At 40.4% G+C, this 14362-nt stretch overlaps 2 protein-coding genes across 2 annotated transcripts in view; one reads left to right on the forward strand and one right to left on the reverse strand.

The window, feature by feature from the left end:
• Positions 1 to 773: 773 nt before the first annotated feature.
• On the forward strand, positions 774 to 8434 carry WNT16 (Wnt family member 16). The gene is made up of 4 exons (XM_081956712.1): positions 774 to 1098; positions 4018 to 4295; positions 4731 to 5017; positions 7339 to 8434. Exons 1-4 carry the CDS (start codon positions 1001 to 1003, stop codon positions 7801 to 7803), a joined length of 1128 nt encoding a protein of 375 aa, XP_081812838.1. The 5' UTR covers positions 774 to 1000; the 3' UTR covers positions 7804 to 8434.
• A 2796-nt stretch (positions 8435 to 11230) lies between these two features.
• The window catches only part of FAM3C (FAM3 metabolism regulating signaling molecule C), a 34779-nt gene continuing 31647 nt past the window's right edge, over positions 11231 to 14362 (reverse strand). The window contains exon 10 of the mRNA XM_081958289.1: positions 11231 to 13895. Within this exon, the coding sequence (XP_081814415.1) occupies positions 13806 to 13895 (90 nt within the window). The 3' untranslated portion in view covers positions 11231 to 13805. The remainder of the gene's footprint in view (positions 13896 to 14362) is intronic.

Genomic DNA, 14362 nt, shown 5'->3' on the forward strand with positions numbered 1-14362 from the left:
GCCTGCCAATAACTACTGAACAGTTGATCTACTGTACACAATTCTTTGTCTTGAAAAGGTTATGAAAACAAAGCCCAGAGCGAAAGAATCTTGCACATAAATATGGAGCTTTATCCAGCTATGATAGGTTGAGTCCATCAATGCATGTTCTGTAATTACAGCAGGATGTTACAGTACAATTATTTTTGTGCCCTAAAGGCTTTTCAAGATGGTGAAGATGATGATCAATCACAGGATGAGCAATTTGTAGCAATTTGAGACTGTGGACTTCAACTCCCAACGTGGCTGGTTCAGATTTCGGGGAGGTGAAGTCCCCAGGTCATCAAGTTGCTATTATTGCACCCCCACCGCCACCCCATCTAGGAGAATAAAACAGGATGTTGCCCTCCCTTCTTTATTGAAAGATAAACCAATCAAATCAATACCTAATTATTATTTTTAATGTGGTTTGAGAGTTAAAGACACGCATGGTTACAGTGATTCCCTGTTGGCCAGGCGTGATTTCGACATCCGAGGCTAGCTGCGCAGTTTGCCCTTCCGACAATCAGCAAAGGCGTCCAGCGACGCAGCTTCGCCTCTCCGGAGAGCCTAAAAAGCAGAAGCGAGGCCGCAGGTTTTCATTTTATTATTATGGTCGCGTGCACAAGCAGTCCCGACCAATCACGGCAACGTTGCATATTCATGAATTCTCTTTAGCCAATGAAACAAAGAGAAGGGAGCAGTAAAAAAAAAACAACCCACAACCCAAAGCTGAAGCTGAAAGAAATAAAGAAACTCCGGAGGGCGAAACTTTTCTCACCTTCGAGCGAGGCGCTGGCGGAGCCTCGTGGCGTTTTTTAACACCTTGCACCAGAATCCGCCCGGCAAGGGTGCGAGGTGAGGAGGGCGCAGCGCCAGCCTGATCCCGGGAGTCGCATCTTGCCTCGCCGCGTCGGAACGAGCAGAGGGGTGGGTGGGGAACGCAAAGTTTTGGCTGTCCCAGGAGCTCCATGCGTGGGCTATGGAGAAAGGGGCGCCCTTGGGACTGCCTCGCCTGTGCGTGCTGTGGACGGCGGTGCTGTGGGAAGTCTGCCGCTGCGGCGCCCACGCCAACTGGATGTGAGTAGAATGGGCTGGCCGGAGCCGGGCACGGGAGGAAGCGGAGTTTGAATCTCCCGGATCTATAATATATATAGTAATATAAATAGCTGTATAACTAACAGAAAAGGATATTTCTGCCCACGGATGAAGCAATTCCGTTATTATTCTTGGGTGAAGAAGCGTTGCAACTGAGGCTTTGCCTCTCCTGCCGTGCTATAATTTGGAATGAAAACATCATTGTTGAGCCTGATCGATCCCAATGCAAGTATCCTTCCTCAAGTGATGGGACGATGACAGTCCCTAAGGATCTTAAAGATAGGTTACTTTTTTATTTTCTATCCAAGAGGTTTTGAATCCCTCCAAAGGAGAAGAAACCTCATGGCTAGTTGAAATCTTTCAGCTGATTTTTTTTTAAAAAATAGAGCCTTTAGCATTTATATAGTTATAAATATGATATTTATAGTCCTAAGAGGTCTGTAAGGGGCATGCATAAGCGCACCAATGTACCTACTGCCCCTGTCCTAATGTTCCTTTTTATTCGCATCCATTTCATGTATTCAAAATCATGTTTATACGTATATATGTTATCTAACACAAAATAAATAAAATTAAAAAAAAATAAACTTTATGCTACAGTCTGGGTCAATGTAATTAATTTAGGATGTTAAGAAAAGATATGACATGAAGACTTTTTTTTATCAAGGCAGAGTTTTTAGGAAGTTATAGATCAGCGTGAACAAAAGAAAACCATGTGTTTTTTAAAAATATAATCAAACTCTGCATTGTTCCAGAATAACAACCTTATTTAAACACAGAGAGAGAGAGAATCCTGGGCCCCTTACTGAGTTTTGATAAAACTGTATTGATGGATATTTCACCACAGCTTCTTGTTTTGTGCTATCTGATGTTATTTAGCAACACGTTAAGTGTGAATATTGCTATTTTAGTATGTTCAAGATAGGTTTAAAAATTACTCTCTGATTACTCAAAACTCTGATTACTCAAAAATGGCAGCATTGGGCCAACCTTTATCATAGTGTTTCTCAGCGTAGCTGAAAATGGCTAGACTTCAACTCCCAGCAACGCTGGCTGGGGAATTCTGGGAGTTAAAGTCCACCCATCTTCAAGCTACCAAGGTTGAGAAACACTGCTTTATCAGAATTTAAAAGCTAAGCAGAGTCAAATATGGCTATCCATTGGGATGGGTAACTACCCATCTTTGGGCTATGACTGGGTTAAGAAGTTGAATATCATCTTGGAAGATAAGAGAATGGCAAACTGTTTTGTACTGGTTGCTATTACCTATGAGACACAGTGAATTACATTTGGAAGCAAATTACTTTAGTTCTAAATGTTTAGTCAAAATGGCCCTGAAAACCTGAAGGAATGTGTCGCTATTGTGCAGTATTCATTGCCATACTCTCATAACTTAAAAAAAATAGTTTTATAGCTTTTCCTGCCATTTGATAGGTTTGCATTTTTTTTCAGATTGTAGGAAAAGCTATATTATTTTGAATGTAAACTTGATTTGAAAAATTGTCCTGTATTTAAGGTGGATTTTTGTTTTCTATCAAAGACCTTTATGACCACACAAATATGAATACTGGATATTTCCAACCCAGATGGGAGCCTGAATGACTGCTCATTCAGATAACTAGCAGATTAATAGGCCTCATGTTAAACTGCTCCATTCCCAAGTATATGCCCAGCCCCTGGCTCGCTAGTTCTTTTATTTTAGAGGTGCCGTTCCAAAGTATCTCTTAGTTTGGGACGGGGCGTGGAGGACTGCACTTAAAAAATGGCAGTGTGGGAAAACGGGATGCATTAATTGTAAATATAGTCAACTTATAAATGAAGACAATAAATCAGGGGTGTCCAAACTTGGGAACTTTAAGACTTGTGGACTTCAAGACTTGTGGACTGCAATAAATATATCTCTGTCTAACAATAGTAACCTCCAAGAGGTCTAAAAGAAGATGATTAAAAGGCACAGCAGATTGACCTTTTTTTACACTTTGACCACCATTATTTTTTCTTTCTCCTGAAATTACTCATATACAGGAAGTCTTCAACTTACAACCATTGATTTAGTAACTGTTGAAAGTTAAAACGTCACTGGAAAAAGTGACTTCTAACCATTTTTCACATTTAGGACCATTGCAGTATCCCTGTGATCATGTGATCAAAATTCAGATGCTTGGAAAGTGGCCCATATCTATGACTGTTGTAGTGTCTACGGGTCATTTGATCACCTTTTGCGACCTTCTGAAAAGCAAAGTCAATGGGGAAGCCAGATTCCTTTAACAACAAGGTTACTAACTTAATAACTGCAGTGATTCACTTCACAACTGTGGCAGGAAGGTTGAAAAATGGGGCAAAATTCATTTAATGGATGTCTCCCTTACCAACATCAATTTCGGGCTCAATTGCGGACGTAAGTCCCCTGTACATAGGAATGCATATAGAGCCTCTTGTCACCAGCTTGGGCATTTAAAAGCATGGAAAAGACTGAAAGGTTTAGAGTCCTGCAGAAAGTATTTATGAAATGTAACTTTAGGCATGAGACTGAAATTCATAGTATCCTGGATATTATTCTTTTTTAGTTTTTTTCTAGATCTGTAGACCTGTAAACATCTCAATTATTCTTGAAATCACTGAAGAAATATCACATTCCCAGAGTCCTGATTCTTAGCATATCATGAATCCTTTTAACCCCTGGCAAAGAGACTATTACTTAGTATGCCCATCATGGGTCTCTGCTCCTTTGTCCCCCTGTGTTTTGATGACGGCGGCTCATTATTTTTCCCAATCATCATCACTCTGTGGAGCTATGGTAGTTATTAATTATAGAGGTTTCGTTATGGGCCACCCTTTCTGTCTGTTAGCATAAGATGAAAAACGTGGTATTTGGGTCTCACCCGCGGGATGCTTTTGCAGGTGGCTGGGTATTGCTTCCTTTGGTGTCCCAGAGAAATTGGGTTGTGGTAACCTGCCGCTGAATGGTCACCAAAAAGACCTGTGCAAGAAGAAGCCCTACCTCCTGCACAGCATCCGAGAAGGAGCACGCTTGGGCATCCGTGAATGCCAGAGCCAATTCAGACATGAGCGGTGGAACTGTCTACTCTCTCCGGATACAGTGCCTGCACTTTCCACTAATCCTTCATCCATCTCTGCCTCTCCTGCTTTCTCCGTCTTTGGCTCTGAGTTGAGCAGCGGTAGGTTCTTAATTGGCAGCACTGGTGGTTGGGCGGTCCTTTGGATGGCTTAAGCCTGAACTCTTGCATCAATGTTGGCCGAGCTAGATCAGTTCTCGTGAGCCCAGGAGTGATGCTATCTGACAACTTGGATCATCCAATTTCATAAATGAAGGCGTGTAAATATATTCATTTCTGAAGAAATTGTGGAATATGAACAAAGTTTCTTGTGGAAAAATTATGATTTACTGTGCTCTCTCATTTATACGGTTTTACCATATTGGTCCCATTAATGGCTCAGATTCAAATTAAGTTATTCATTGATTGGATTGACTCAGATAGAGCTGATTTTCTTGAGTGAAACCAGATGATCCAACTCTTAATAGCATGCTAACCTTAATGATTAATCACAGTACATACCGCTGATATTTTTAACAAATCCTTTTTTTTTTGTAGGTACCAAAGAAACAGCATTTATCTATGCTGTGATGGCAGCTGGCCTAGTGCATTCAGTGACACATTTATGCAGCACAGGGAACTTGACCGACTGCGCCTGTGATTCCATGTTACAAAACGGTGGCTCAGCCAGAGAAGGCTGGCACTGGGGTGGATGTTCTGATGATATCCAGTATGGAATGTGGTTGAGCAGAAAGTTCTTAGATGGTTCAACAAAAAACGTCACCAGAAAAGATAGAAATGGATTGATGCTTATGAATCTGCATAATAATGAAGCAGGAAGGCTGGTATGGATTCAAATCTTTCCCCCTCCATTCTGTTCTGACCTAGGCTTCCCAAAAGCTGACGCCTCGTCCTGATAAATCCTTTTTTATTTAGTTTAAAAGCTAAAGTCTCCAGCAAAGTCTCGCCCAACAATCTTTCAAGAGATTTCACAACTACAGGCCTTTATCATGCTTGGAAAGCTGCCAGGCTGATATCCTCCAAACCCCACTCTGTAGCAGACTATACTTGGCAAGAAGTCAGGAACAGATCTTCATTCTAATGAATTGACCTAATTGTCTCCTACAAACTCCCCTCCCCTTTCACTCCTCTTTATTCCCCATGGGAAGAGCCATTCATCGTCCACCTGTGGCTTTACTCCCTAGTTGACCCTTGTTCCTTAGCTGTTCCCTTCTCCTGGCAGCTCTGTACACTGGGAACAGGCTCCAGCTGTTCTTCTGCCCCACTTATCTCCGACTCCAAAGGTAGCTGATAACTGTTGGATGGCCCTGGCCCCATCTCTGCCTCCAATGCAGAGCACTCCTCAGAGCCTTCCCAGACTCCAGGACTGGCCCATGTTCCTCCTCAACCTCCTCACTGTCCGAATCTGCTGCCAGATCCACTGGTGGGCCACAACACATTCTTCTCTCCCACGTATCCATGAATACTGATGAGAGGAAGTTACACGTTTCTTTTATTTAGTTCCTGTGTGAATAGGGGGTTCAGGCAATCATAGCTACTTTATATGTTTGCTTCTCTATGTTTAGCTCCACCTGGGCAAATGTTAATGTTACTATAAGAGACTAGGATTTGTAATTCAGTTACTGAATTACAGATCTTAGTCTCTTTTACCATTGAACGTAGTGGCTGGGTCTACTGAATGTTGTCATTCGGTAACAACTAAATTTCCACTAAAGATGCTTTCTCCACCAGGGTGCCCTTTAGAATGGGCTGCTCTGAGGATAATACACTTTCTGTGTGGAAGTTAAGCTTTGAGAAAACTACATATATTTATGGGTACATACAGTCTGAAAAAGGGACGCGGTGGCTGAGTGGCTAAGATGCTGAGCTTGTCGATCAGAAAGGTCGGCAATTTGGTGGTTCGAATCCCTAGTGCCACGCAAGCTCCCGTTACTTGTCAACCTAGGAGTTTGAAAAAAAAAGTAGAAAAATAGGGGCCATCTTTGATGAGAACACGGAACTCTGTTCCTTCGGCATTTAGTCATGGCAGCCACATGACCATGGAGACGTCTTCGGACAGCGCTGGTTCTTCGGCTTTGAAACGGAGATGAGCACCGCCCCCTAGAGTCGGGAATGACTAGCACACATGTGCAAGGGGAACCTTTACATTTAACTTTACAGTCTGAAATACTGGGAAGTTGTCAATTCTTTAAAGTAGGTCAAATATTCTCACAAGAAATATTGGAACTCTGATTTAAAGTATTGTTACAGGCTAGAGCAAGGGTGTCAAACTCAAGGCCTATGGGCTGGATCCAGCCTGCGGGGCGCTTAGATCTGGCCCACAGGGCCAACCTGGAAACAGTGAAGGACTGGCCTGCATGGCCCTTCCGAGAACTGTTTTTGCTGGCAGAGGGTTGCAGGAAGCCATTGCAACCAAAAACAGAGTTCAGGAGCCCATTTTCACTGATAGAGCATCTCTGACATGAGTGACATTGAGTTGGCCACACCCACTCTGGCCCCTCGAGGTCAAACACAACTCTGATGAGGCCCTCAATGAAATTGAGTTTGACACTCCTGGGCTAGAGTAACAGAAAACCTGATAGTATTTATACCAAAGACAATCAGGGAAGGATCATGTTACTCCTTTTTTTTTTTAATCTTTAAGATTTTTTGGGCTTTGCTCATATTCTACCTCATTCGTCCTTCGATATCATCTCTGGTTTTCTGCACGAATCACCCATATGTTTTTCCTATAGAGTGAATATTGATGTCCTGGCCCTTCTTTATTTGTAGAGAAATCGGAAGGGTTCCAGGAACTGCAGTAAGCAGCAAAGGCTATCAGAATGGTACATACAGGCCACCTTTCCCTTGAGATTTCAGAGCCGAAAGATACAGATGCTATATTGTGTATGGGATTTTGTGTGATTTAAAGAGAGCAGGAAACTATCCTCCATATTGCTTAAGAAGAAACAAGCTGTTGCCAAGTTAAGAAGCAGACTAGTCTTTTGGTCCATATGAAAACTGCATTCAGCATTTCTGTTACATAAGGGAAAAGCAATTTCTAAATTAAAAAAAGAAACTCAAATGCTTTGGAATATGCTTGGTGTGAGACCTAAGAGGAGAATTGATCCTTTCTGATTATGGTTTGCTTTAATTTTTCCTCCAGGCAGTAGCAAAACTGATGTCCATCGACTGCCGCTGTCACGGCGTATCTGGTTCTTGTGCTCTGAAAACATGCTGGAGGACCATGTCATCCTTTGCAAAAGTTGGAAGTTTTTTAAAAGAAAAGTATGAGAACAGCATCCAGATTTCTGACAGACGAAGACGAAAAATACGCAGGAGAGAAAAAAGCCAGCGGAGCATCCCAATCCAGAAAGAAGACCTGCTCTATATCAACAGATCGCCCAACTACTGTATGGAAGATCGCAAACTGGGGGTCTCGGGGACACAAGGGCGGGAATGCAACCGCACATCTGCCGGACCGGATGGATGCAACCTCCTCTGCTGTGGCCGTGGATATAACACACAGGTGGTCAGGCACGTGGAGAGATGTGAGTGCAAATTTGTTTGGTGTTGCTATGTACACTGCAGAAGATGTGAGACTGTGACTGACGTTCATACTTGCAAATAAAAGTAATTGCCTCAAATATCTTTCCTGGATCAAGCGAAAGGAAAATGAACATTTTCTCTGGAGTCCAGGGTTGAAAGCTTCTTGTTTTTGTGGAAAAAGCAACTTGGTGTTCTGACCTAGGCTTCCCAAGATCACGAAGCAGACTCCTCATCCCAATGAAACCTTTTATTTAGGTTAAAGGGAATCCCTCTCCAGCAAAGTCCCGGCAAACTGTCTTTCATGAGATTTCACAACTAGAGTTGCAGGCTGATATCTTCCAAACGCCACGCTGTAGCAGCAATTACTTGGCAAGAAGTCAGGAACAGATCTTCGCCCTAATGAATTGAACTAATTGTCTCCTGCAAACCCCCCTCCCCTTTTGCTCCTCTTTAGTCCCTATGGGGGGGGGGGATTCACCATCCACCGGTGCCTTTACTCCTGAGTCAGCCCTTGTTCCTTAGCTGTTCCCTTCTCCTGGCAGCTCTGCGCATGCGTATGTGCACATCAGGAACAGGCTGTAGCTGTTCTTCTGCCCCACTGATATCTGATTCCGAAGGCAGCTGATAATTGTTGGACGGTCCTGGCCCCATCTCTGCCTTTGACGCAGAGCACTCATCAGAGCCTTCCCCAGACTCCACGACTGGCCCATGTTCCTCCCCAACTCCCCATTTTAATGCTGAACTACAAATATTCTATCAGAGAAAGAGAATTGTTTATTTGTAGCAATTATATAGTAGTATTCAAGTACTGTTCCTGTTTTCTTTTGAACCTTCTTGATTAGGTCTACATTGTGATGCATTTCAGAGCAGTCTCATTAAAAAAAAGAAAATAGGCATGATGCTGATTTGAAGATACTGTACAGTGTACCATGAAATAAATAATGTACCTGTTGAGGACCCCTTGCATATAAAATGAATGCAAGTCACCTATGAAGCCAATTTCAGATTGCACAGCTGCCTACATAGCTTTATCAGAGTGGTACTTTATTCTTATACATTCTTATAAACTTTATTCTTAAACTTATAAACATGCCAGTTGCCAAGTGTCCAAATTTTGATCATGTGGTCATGGGGATGCTGCAATGAGAATATGAAAACGGTCATACATTACCTTTTTCAATGCCATTATAACTTTGGTCACTGAATGAATGGTTAAGTCAGACTACCTATATTGTCTACACACCAAAGGGAATTATCTCGCTGCAAGGTATCAAAGACAGAATCATTCTTCTGCATCTATATTTCATAAGTCCCTTCATTTCCCATTATTGACCAGATTGCTAACGTCAACCACTTTTTGTAGAAATGGAAAGAAAATGCTTGATATTGTGTTGGGATGAAGAGAGTATATTCTAATGTTCCTTGTATGTACCAGTACATTAAATTCAGGGTATAGGATTGAAACTTTAAATATTGCTCTGGTTGAATTGAAAGCAATCAATTTATAATTCACTCCCCAATATTTTCTTTCATTGTTTGAAACTGAATTTTCTGATGCATAAAGGAGCTTGATTTCCTCCCCCTGGATATATAAACTGTTGGCAAGTTGTAACTAGCAATATCTGGAAGACTATAGGCCCCATTCTTGGACTAGATCCATAGATCTGTTGTATTTTTTGTGGTTATGGAAAGTTGTGCACATGCAGTGCTTCTCTTAATTATCAATACCAGGATTTCTCTTCCTTTCATAGATACTGTAGCTACACAAATATTCCACTGTTTCATGCAAAGATGTTGGCTATTTTAAAAAATTTGCCCCCTTGATCTGAAGGGAACAGTCATCTGGTTACGATCTTCTCAATAGGTTGGTTTGGCTTGGTTTGCTATATCTCTGCCTTTAAAAACTTCTTCCAGCATCAACAATATAAGAATAATGAAGGGATTTGAAGAATCCTCTAATTTTACGCCAAAACAGAATGTTTTTTACTTCTCACAGAGCTCACTTCCCAGCCACTGTTTAATATAAAACCGTAAGTGCAATGGGTTGGATTTTGGTTCTATAAATGTTCCAGCAATACCACATGATGTAGTCCAATTCTGCTTGAATTTGTTCTGCATGTTGTTGATTTCAGTGGATTTGACTCCCAACTAAATGTACATCAGATTGCATCTAACTTCATCAGTCTATAGATTACTTAGTTTCTCCATTAAATATATTTTCTCATGAAATGGTAGGTGACTCATAAAAATATTTACTGCTTCAACTACCTCTTAAGTTTTATATAAGAACACTGAAATATGACTTGCATTCATATTGAGGCCTAGATTCCTTCTACTTAATGCTCTTCAGCCTCTCTAAATCTCTTTCAAAAACACAGAAATAGACAGAAAAGCTCAATTCCGTTAAGATTATTTATCAAGAGAATTGAGATTCAAGAGACATTGGGAATAATATGTTACTGTTTTTCTAGGTTAAGAACAATTTTTGCTGCTATATTGATCATCTGATTTTTGTTTATTCTTATTTTGTCAATAAAATATTAACGTATGTCTTTACTTGCCTTTCTCTAGTATCAGAACTAATTAACAGAAACAGATGGCAGCAAGTGTACAGATAACTGGTGGGTGGAGATCCCTTTCTCCTGAAAGGCTTATTGCCAGTAGCTTTTTGTTGTCAATCATTCTTAAAACTGGAAAGCTTCAAAACAGCATGACGCATGTTATCAGCAGTATTTTTTAATAGCTTTAAGATATAGGAGCACATTTTCTCAAAAAACAAATTATATAGAATGTCAGACTGAAGTCAACTATAAGGGTCACAGAACAATAGAACTTGAGGGGCAAAGGATGCTGAGGGACTGTAACTTATTTAAATACTCTTGTTTTTCTCAGGCTGAGGAAAGTATATTTTTAGGCAAGGCACTCATTCCCCATGGCAGATATTTTAAAATAGATCAAGTGACCAAGTGCACAGAGCTGGAACACAAAATGTGATAGATAGGAAAACCTTTGATTCACAAACAATAAACATCCATACAATATTGTTCACAATAGCAAGGGGATGTGAACCTTGATGGCCCATGGAGTGCAATGCTTCTGTAGCTGTGTTCTGTGAAGGAGTATATCGTGCCAATAGAGACTTCCACATTTAATCAAATAATACTTTCCCCTGCAGTTCCCAAGGAGGATTTAATCAGCAATATTTTGATCAGGTAAGTTAGTTTGGAAGACTATATATTTTGTGATTTAAGTTACAAGTCAATTGATTGTCACCCCTGTTGATATTACTATCAGTACTGAGCCACTGAGAGCAGCACTTAATCAGAATATTTTGTTAATTCAGTTTGTCACATTCTTACCCTATCGTGAAAATGCTCATCCCTGTCATTCTTGTCTATTTCCCCACCCTCACCCCAAATAAACCAAAAAATATATACCAAGTACAAGGGGTTCACCCTGAGCAGGCCCATATTTTCTTTTTTAAAACTTTATTTAATGAAAAAATATAATACACAGACAAGTGAATTTATTTCAATGAACACAGCAGGAGAAACTGCAAAGTAATTTACAAATAATTAGTCTGACTTTGTGATGTACTTATTGTTAAGCTACAGCAAGTTAAGAAGATAACATGAACACGTTGAAACAGTAAAGTAGCTCATATTCCAGTCATTAAATCTTAGCATCGAAAAGCTAGACGTTTCTCTTAAACTACATAAAGTAATCAATCTCCAGTATTGCTTTAATATTTTCAGTGCAAATAATATTTCTTTACTCAAATGCTAGCTTCTAAGCCCAACCTTTTTTTCCAATATTTTTTTTAAATGGATATTTTAATCACCTCAGTTCAGACTGACAATATACATATTGACAGGATATATCCTGACATCCCAGCAAACAGCTAATCATACTTTCCTTGTTGCTAAAGTCGCTCTGTAAAGCAGAGGTGTCCAAAATGCTTGTTCTTTGAGTTGGAAAAAAGAACTGCAAAATTGCCAGTCACTTTTACAAAAAAAGGGACAATCCCAGGAGTCATACTTATATCTTCCTATAAGCATCTTCCCACAAGAGGCATCTTACAGTTTTCCCTTCTCCAGATGCTTTCTGAAAAAGAAGGGGGATGGAAATAATTTTTGCAGGCATTGTGATCTAGTGCAGTTCCATGTTACCAAGAGAGTGGAAGGTTTCCTAGGCATCCCAAAACTCCCTGTGAACCTCTCTGGCTTTTATCCCCTAATGCAGTGATGGCGAACCTTTTCAGCACTGAATGCCGAAAAGGGAGTGCATGCGTGGCCAGCTGGTCTTTCGGTTATTGGCGTGCATGCAAGTGCAACAATCAGGGCAGCATAGGCACAACGGAAACAGGAAGACCAGCTCTTCCGGTTTCCGGCACTGCCACATGTGCAAAGGACAGCTGATCATCGGGTGTGCATGTGCGCCAGAAACCCAGAAGAGGAACAGGCAACGCCGCGCATGCCAGCTTACATGGCTCTGCATGCCACTTTGGGCATACGTGCCATAGGTTCGCCATCATGGCCCGAATGCCATTAGAGGAGGGGTGTCAAACTGGTGGCCCATGGGCCGGATGCGTCATGTGCAGGCCATGCCCAGTTCCACGAAGAGAAAAAAAATGTCATGATACGTCATGTGATGGCAACGTGATGCCATGAGTTTGAGGCACCTAGAACTGCATTAGAGGCATGCATTAGAGGCACCTAGAACTGTTAGCCAACTTGCTATAATTCAATTAACACAATGTCACTATGAAGCAATGTGAATTATTAAAAAGGGGGATCATTGTGCCCTTCCCTGCTGCTGTATGTAAGACAAGAAAATGGGGAGACGACATTTGTTAGAAGTGAACTGTCTGGAGACCTCAAATGCATTATGTATAAGCACCTGCAAAAATATGATTTAGTGAGATCAGCCAATCTAAATAAGTAACGTTTTCACTCTAGGAGAACATGTTACCCAGTGGATTTTCTTTCCCCAATAGTCAAGCCTATCAGGCAACTGAAACTACCTCTGAAAAATGTCCACTTGAGGAGTGATACACACCAGGTCACCTCCAGGAGGAATTAAGGGTTGTTGTTTTTTTGGTAAAAAATATGCAATTTCATACTTCCAAGAAAACAGAGTAACTGCCAAAATTGGCTTCTTTTTATGATATTGCAAAGCCTCAATCAATTCACATACCTTCTGGATCTCAGGTCTTAAAAAAAAAAAACCTTAGTTGAACGCACACAAGAAACAATCACATTATTCTGCCGTATTAGCAGCTTGCATTTCTAACAAGAAATATGGGGTACGGATGAGTTAACAATTGCAACAGACACAGTGTTACACACTTGATTTTAATGAAAAGCATTTAATTGTGCTTTGTAGAGCAGTCCTACATTTTTGTATCAAACATCCACCCCCCTCTATCTGAAAAGGGCCACTGAAGTATGTGGTTTTCCAACAGACATAGCATAAAAATAGTTACCTATTTTTTCCTCTAAAACTTACATATTGGTGTAATTATATGCACTCACAGCAATGTTGTAAAAGCTCAGGATTAGCTGCACTATTCATTCTGTATCTCTAATTACTTTTGAGTGTGGTTCTAAGAGACATTTACATACAATAAGTGGCCTTAGAAACAAGGGAGAAAGGGAGAAAGGGAAGGAAGAATAAGAATGCTCAGAAATAATTGTTCTGTTTGTCTAGGGCTAATTTACAAAAAAGAAAAAAGAAACAGAAAAAATAGAATCTCTTCAGTTTAACAATAAATAAGCCTGATGGTTGTTGTTGTTGTTGTTTTAAAAAAGTTCATGCACATTTTAAAGTGAAAACATGCCTGGAAATTATTTACATAGGGCACAATCCAGCAGGATAAGTATTTCACATGCCCAGTCAAATGAATTGGTGCAATTTACCATCACTTTGCACAGCTTTTTAATGGGCCTTGTGCATCTAGCCATGCTAGTATGATGGAGTTCACACTTGGCTTCTATCTTCCCAAATCCATAATATCACAGCAGCAGAAAAGTGCGTTTCCCCTCCACTGTTCTTTTGCATTGTCTATTTCCAATTGCAGATGGTTCATTCTAGCTTCTGTGGAATACATCCTTCCATTTCCACAACTTCCGGCCATCCTTCATACTTGTTGGTGTCCTTGTTGTTTTTAATATGCTGCAAAGAGATATTTCAATTTAAATGTAAATATAGTTAGGGTTGTACTGAAACATAAGATTTTCTAACTTACAAAAAACAGTATTTTTGTTTATGTTGGGTGGTACAAAACGATATGTCCTGCTGCATTTTTCCAAGATGAGAAACACATGAAAAAGAAAAGTTCTACAGTAAAGAACAAAAAGCTGTATGAAATATAAGAGCTAATAAACAATGCTCTTAGTCTGAATATTAGCATAGAAATTGGTGTAAGGATTTTCTGCTATTGTTTTCAAATAACATATATACAGAACCTACTTATTTGCCTCCTAAGAATCTATAGTGATTGACCACTATTATAATCATAATGCCAGGGGTTGAGGAAAAGCAATTGGAGAACAATACGAAATATTAGAACTTTCAGATTGAAGTTGAATGAAGTTGAGATTGAAAAGAAATCTATTTTAAAACCAATCATGATTGCAACC

The sequence above is a fragment of the Natrix helvetica genome (assembly GCF_964273705.1).
Source record: "Natrix helvetica genome assembly, chromosome: 6".
NCBI lineage: Eukaryota > Metazoa > Chordata > Lepidosauria > Squamata > Natricidae > Natrix > Natrix helvetica.

Bases quoted from the DNA above. Each gene is read 5' to 3' on its own strand.
- WNT16 (XM_081956712.1), top strand. From the start codon at position 1,001: ATGGAGAAAGGGGCGCCCTTGGGACTGCCTCGCCTGTGCGTGCTGTGG. The intron at 1,099-4,017 runs GTGAGTAGAATG...ATGCTTTTGCAG, and splicing joins GGCGCCCACGCCAACTGGAT to GTGGCTGGGTATTGCTTCCT. The intron at 5,018-7,338 runs GTATGGATTCAA...TTTTTCCTCCAG, and splicing joins ATAATGAAGCAGGAAGGCTG to GCAGTAGCAAAACTGATGTC.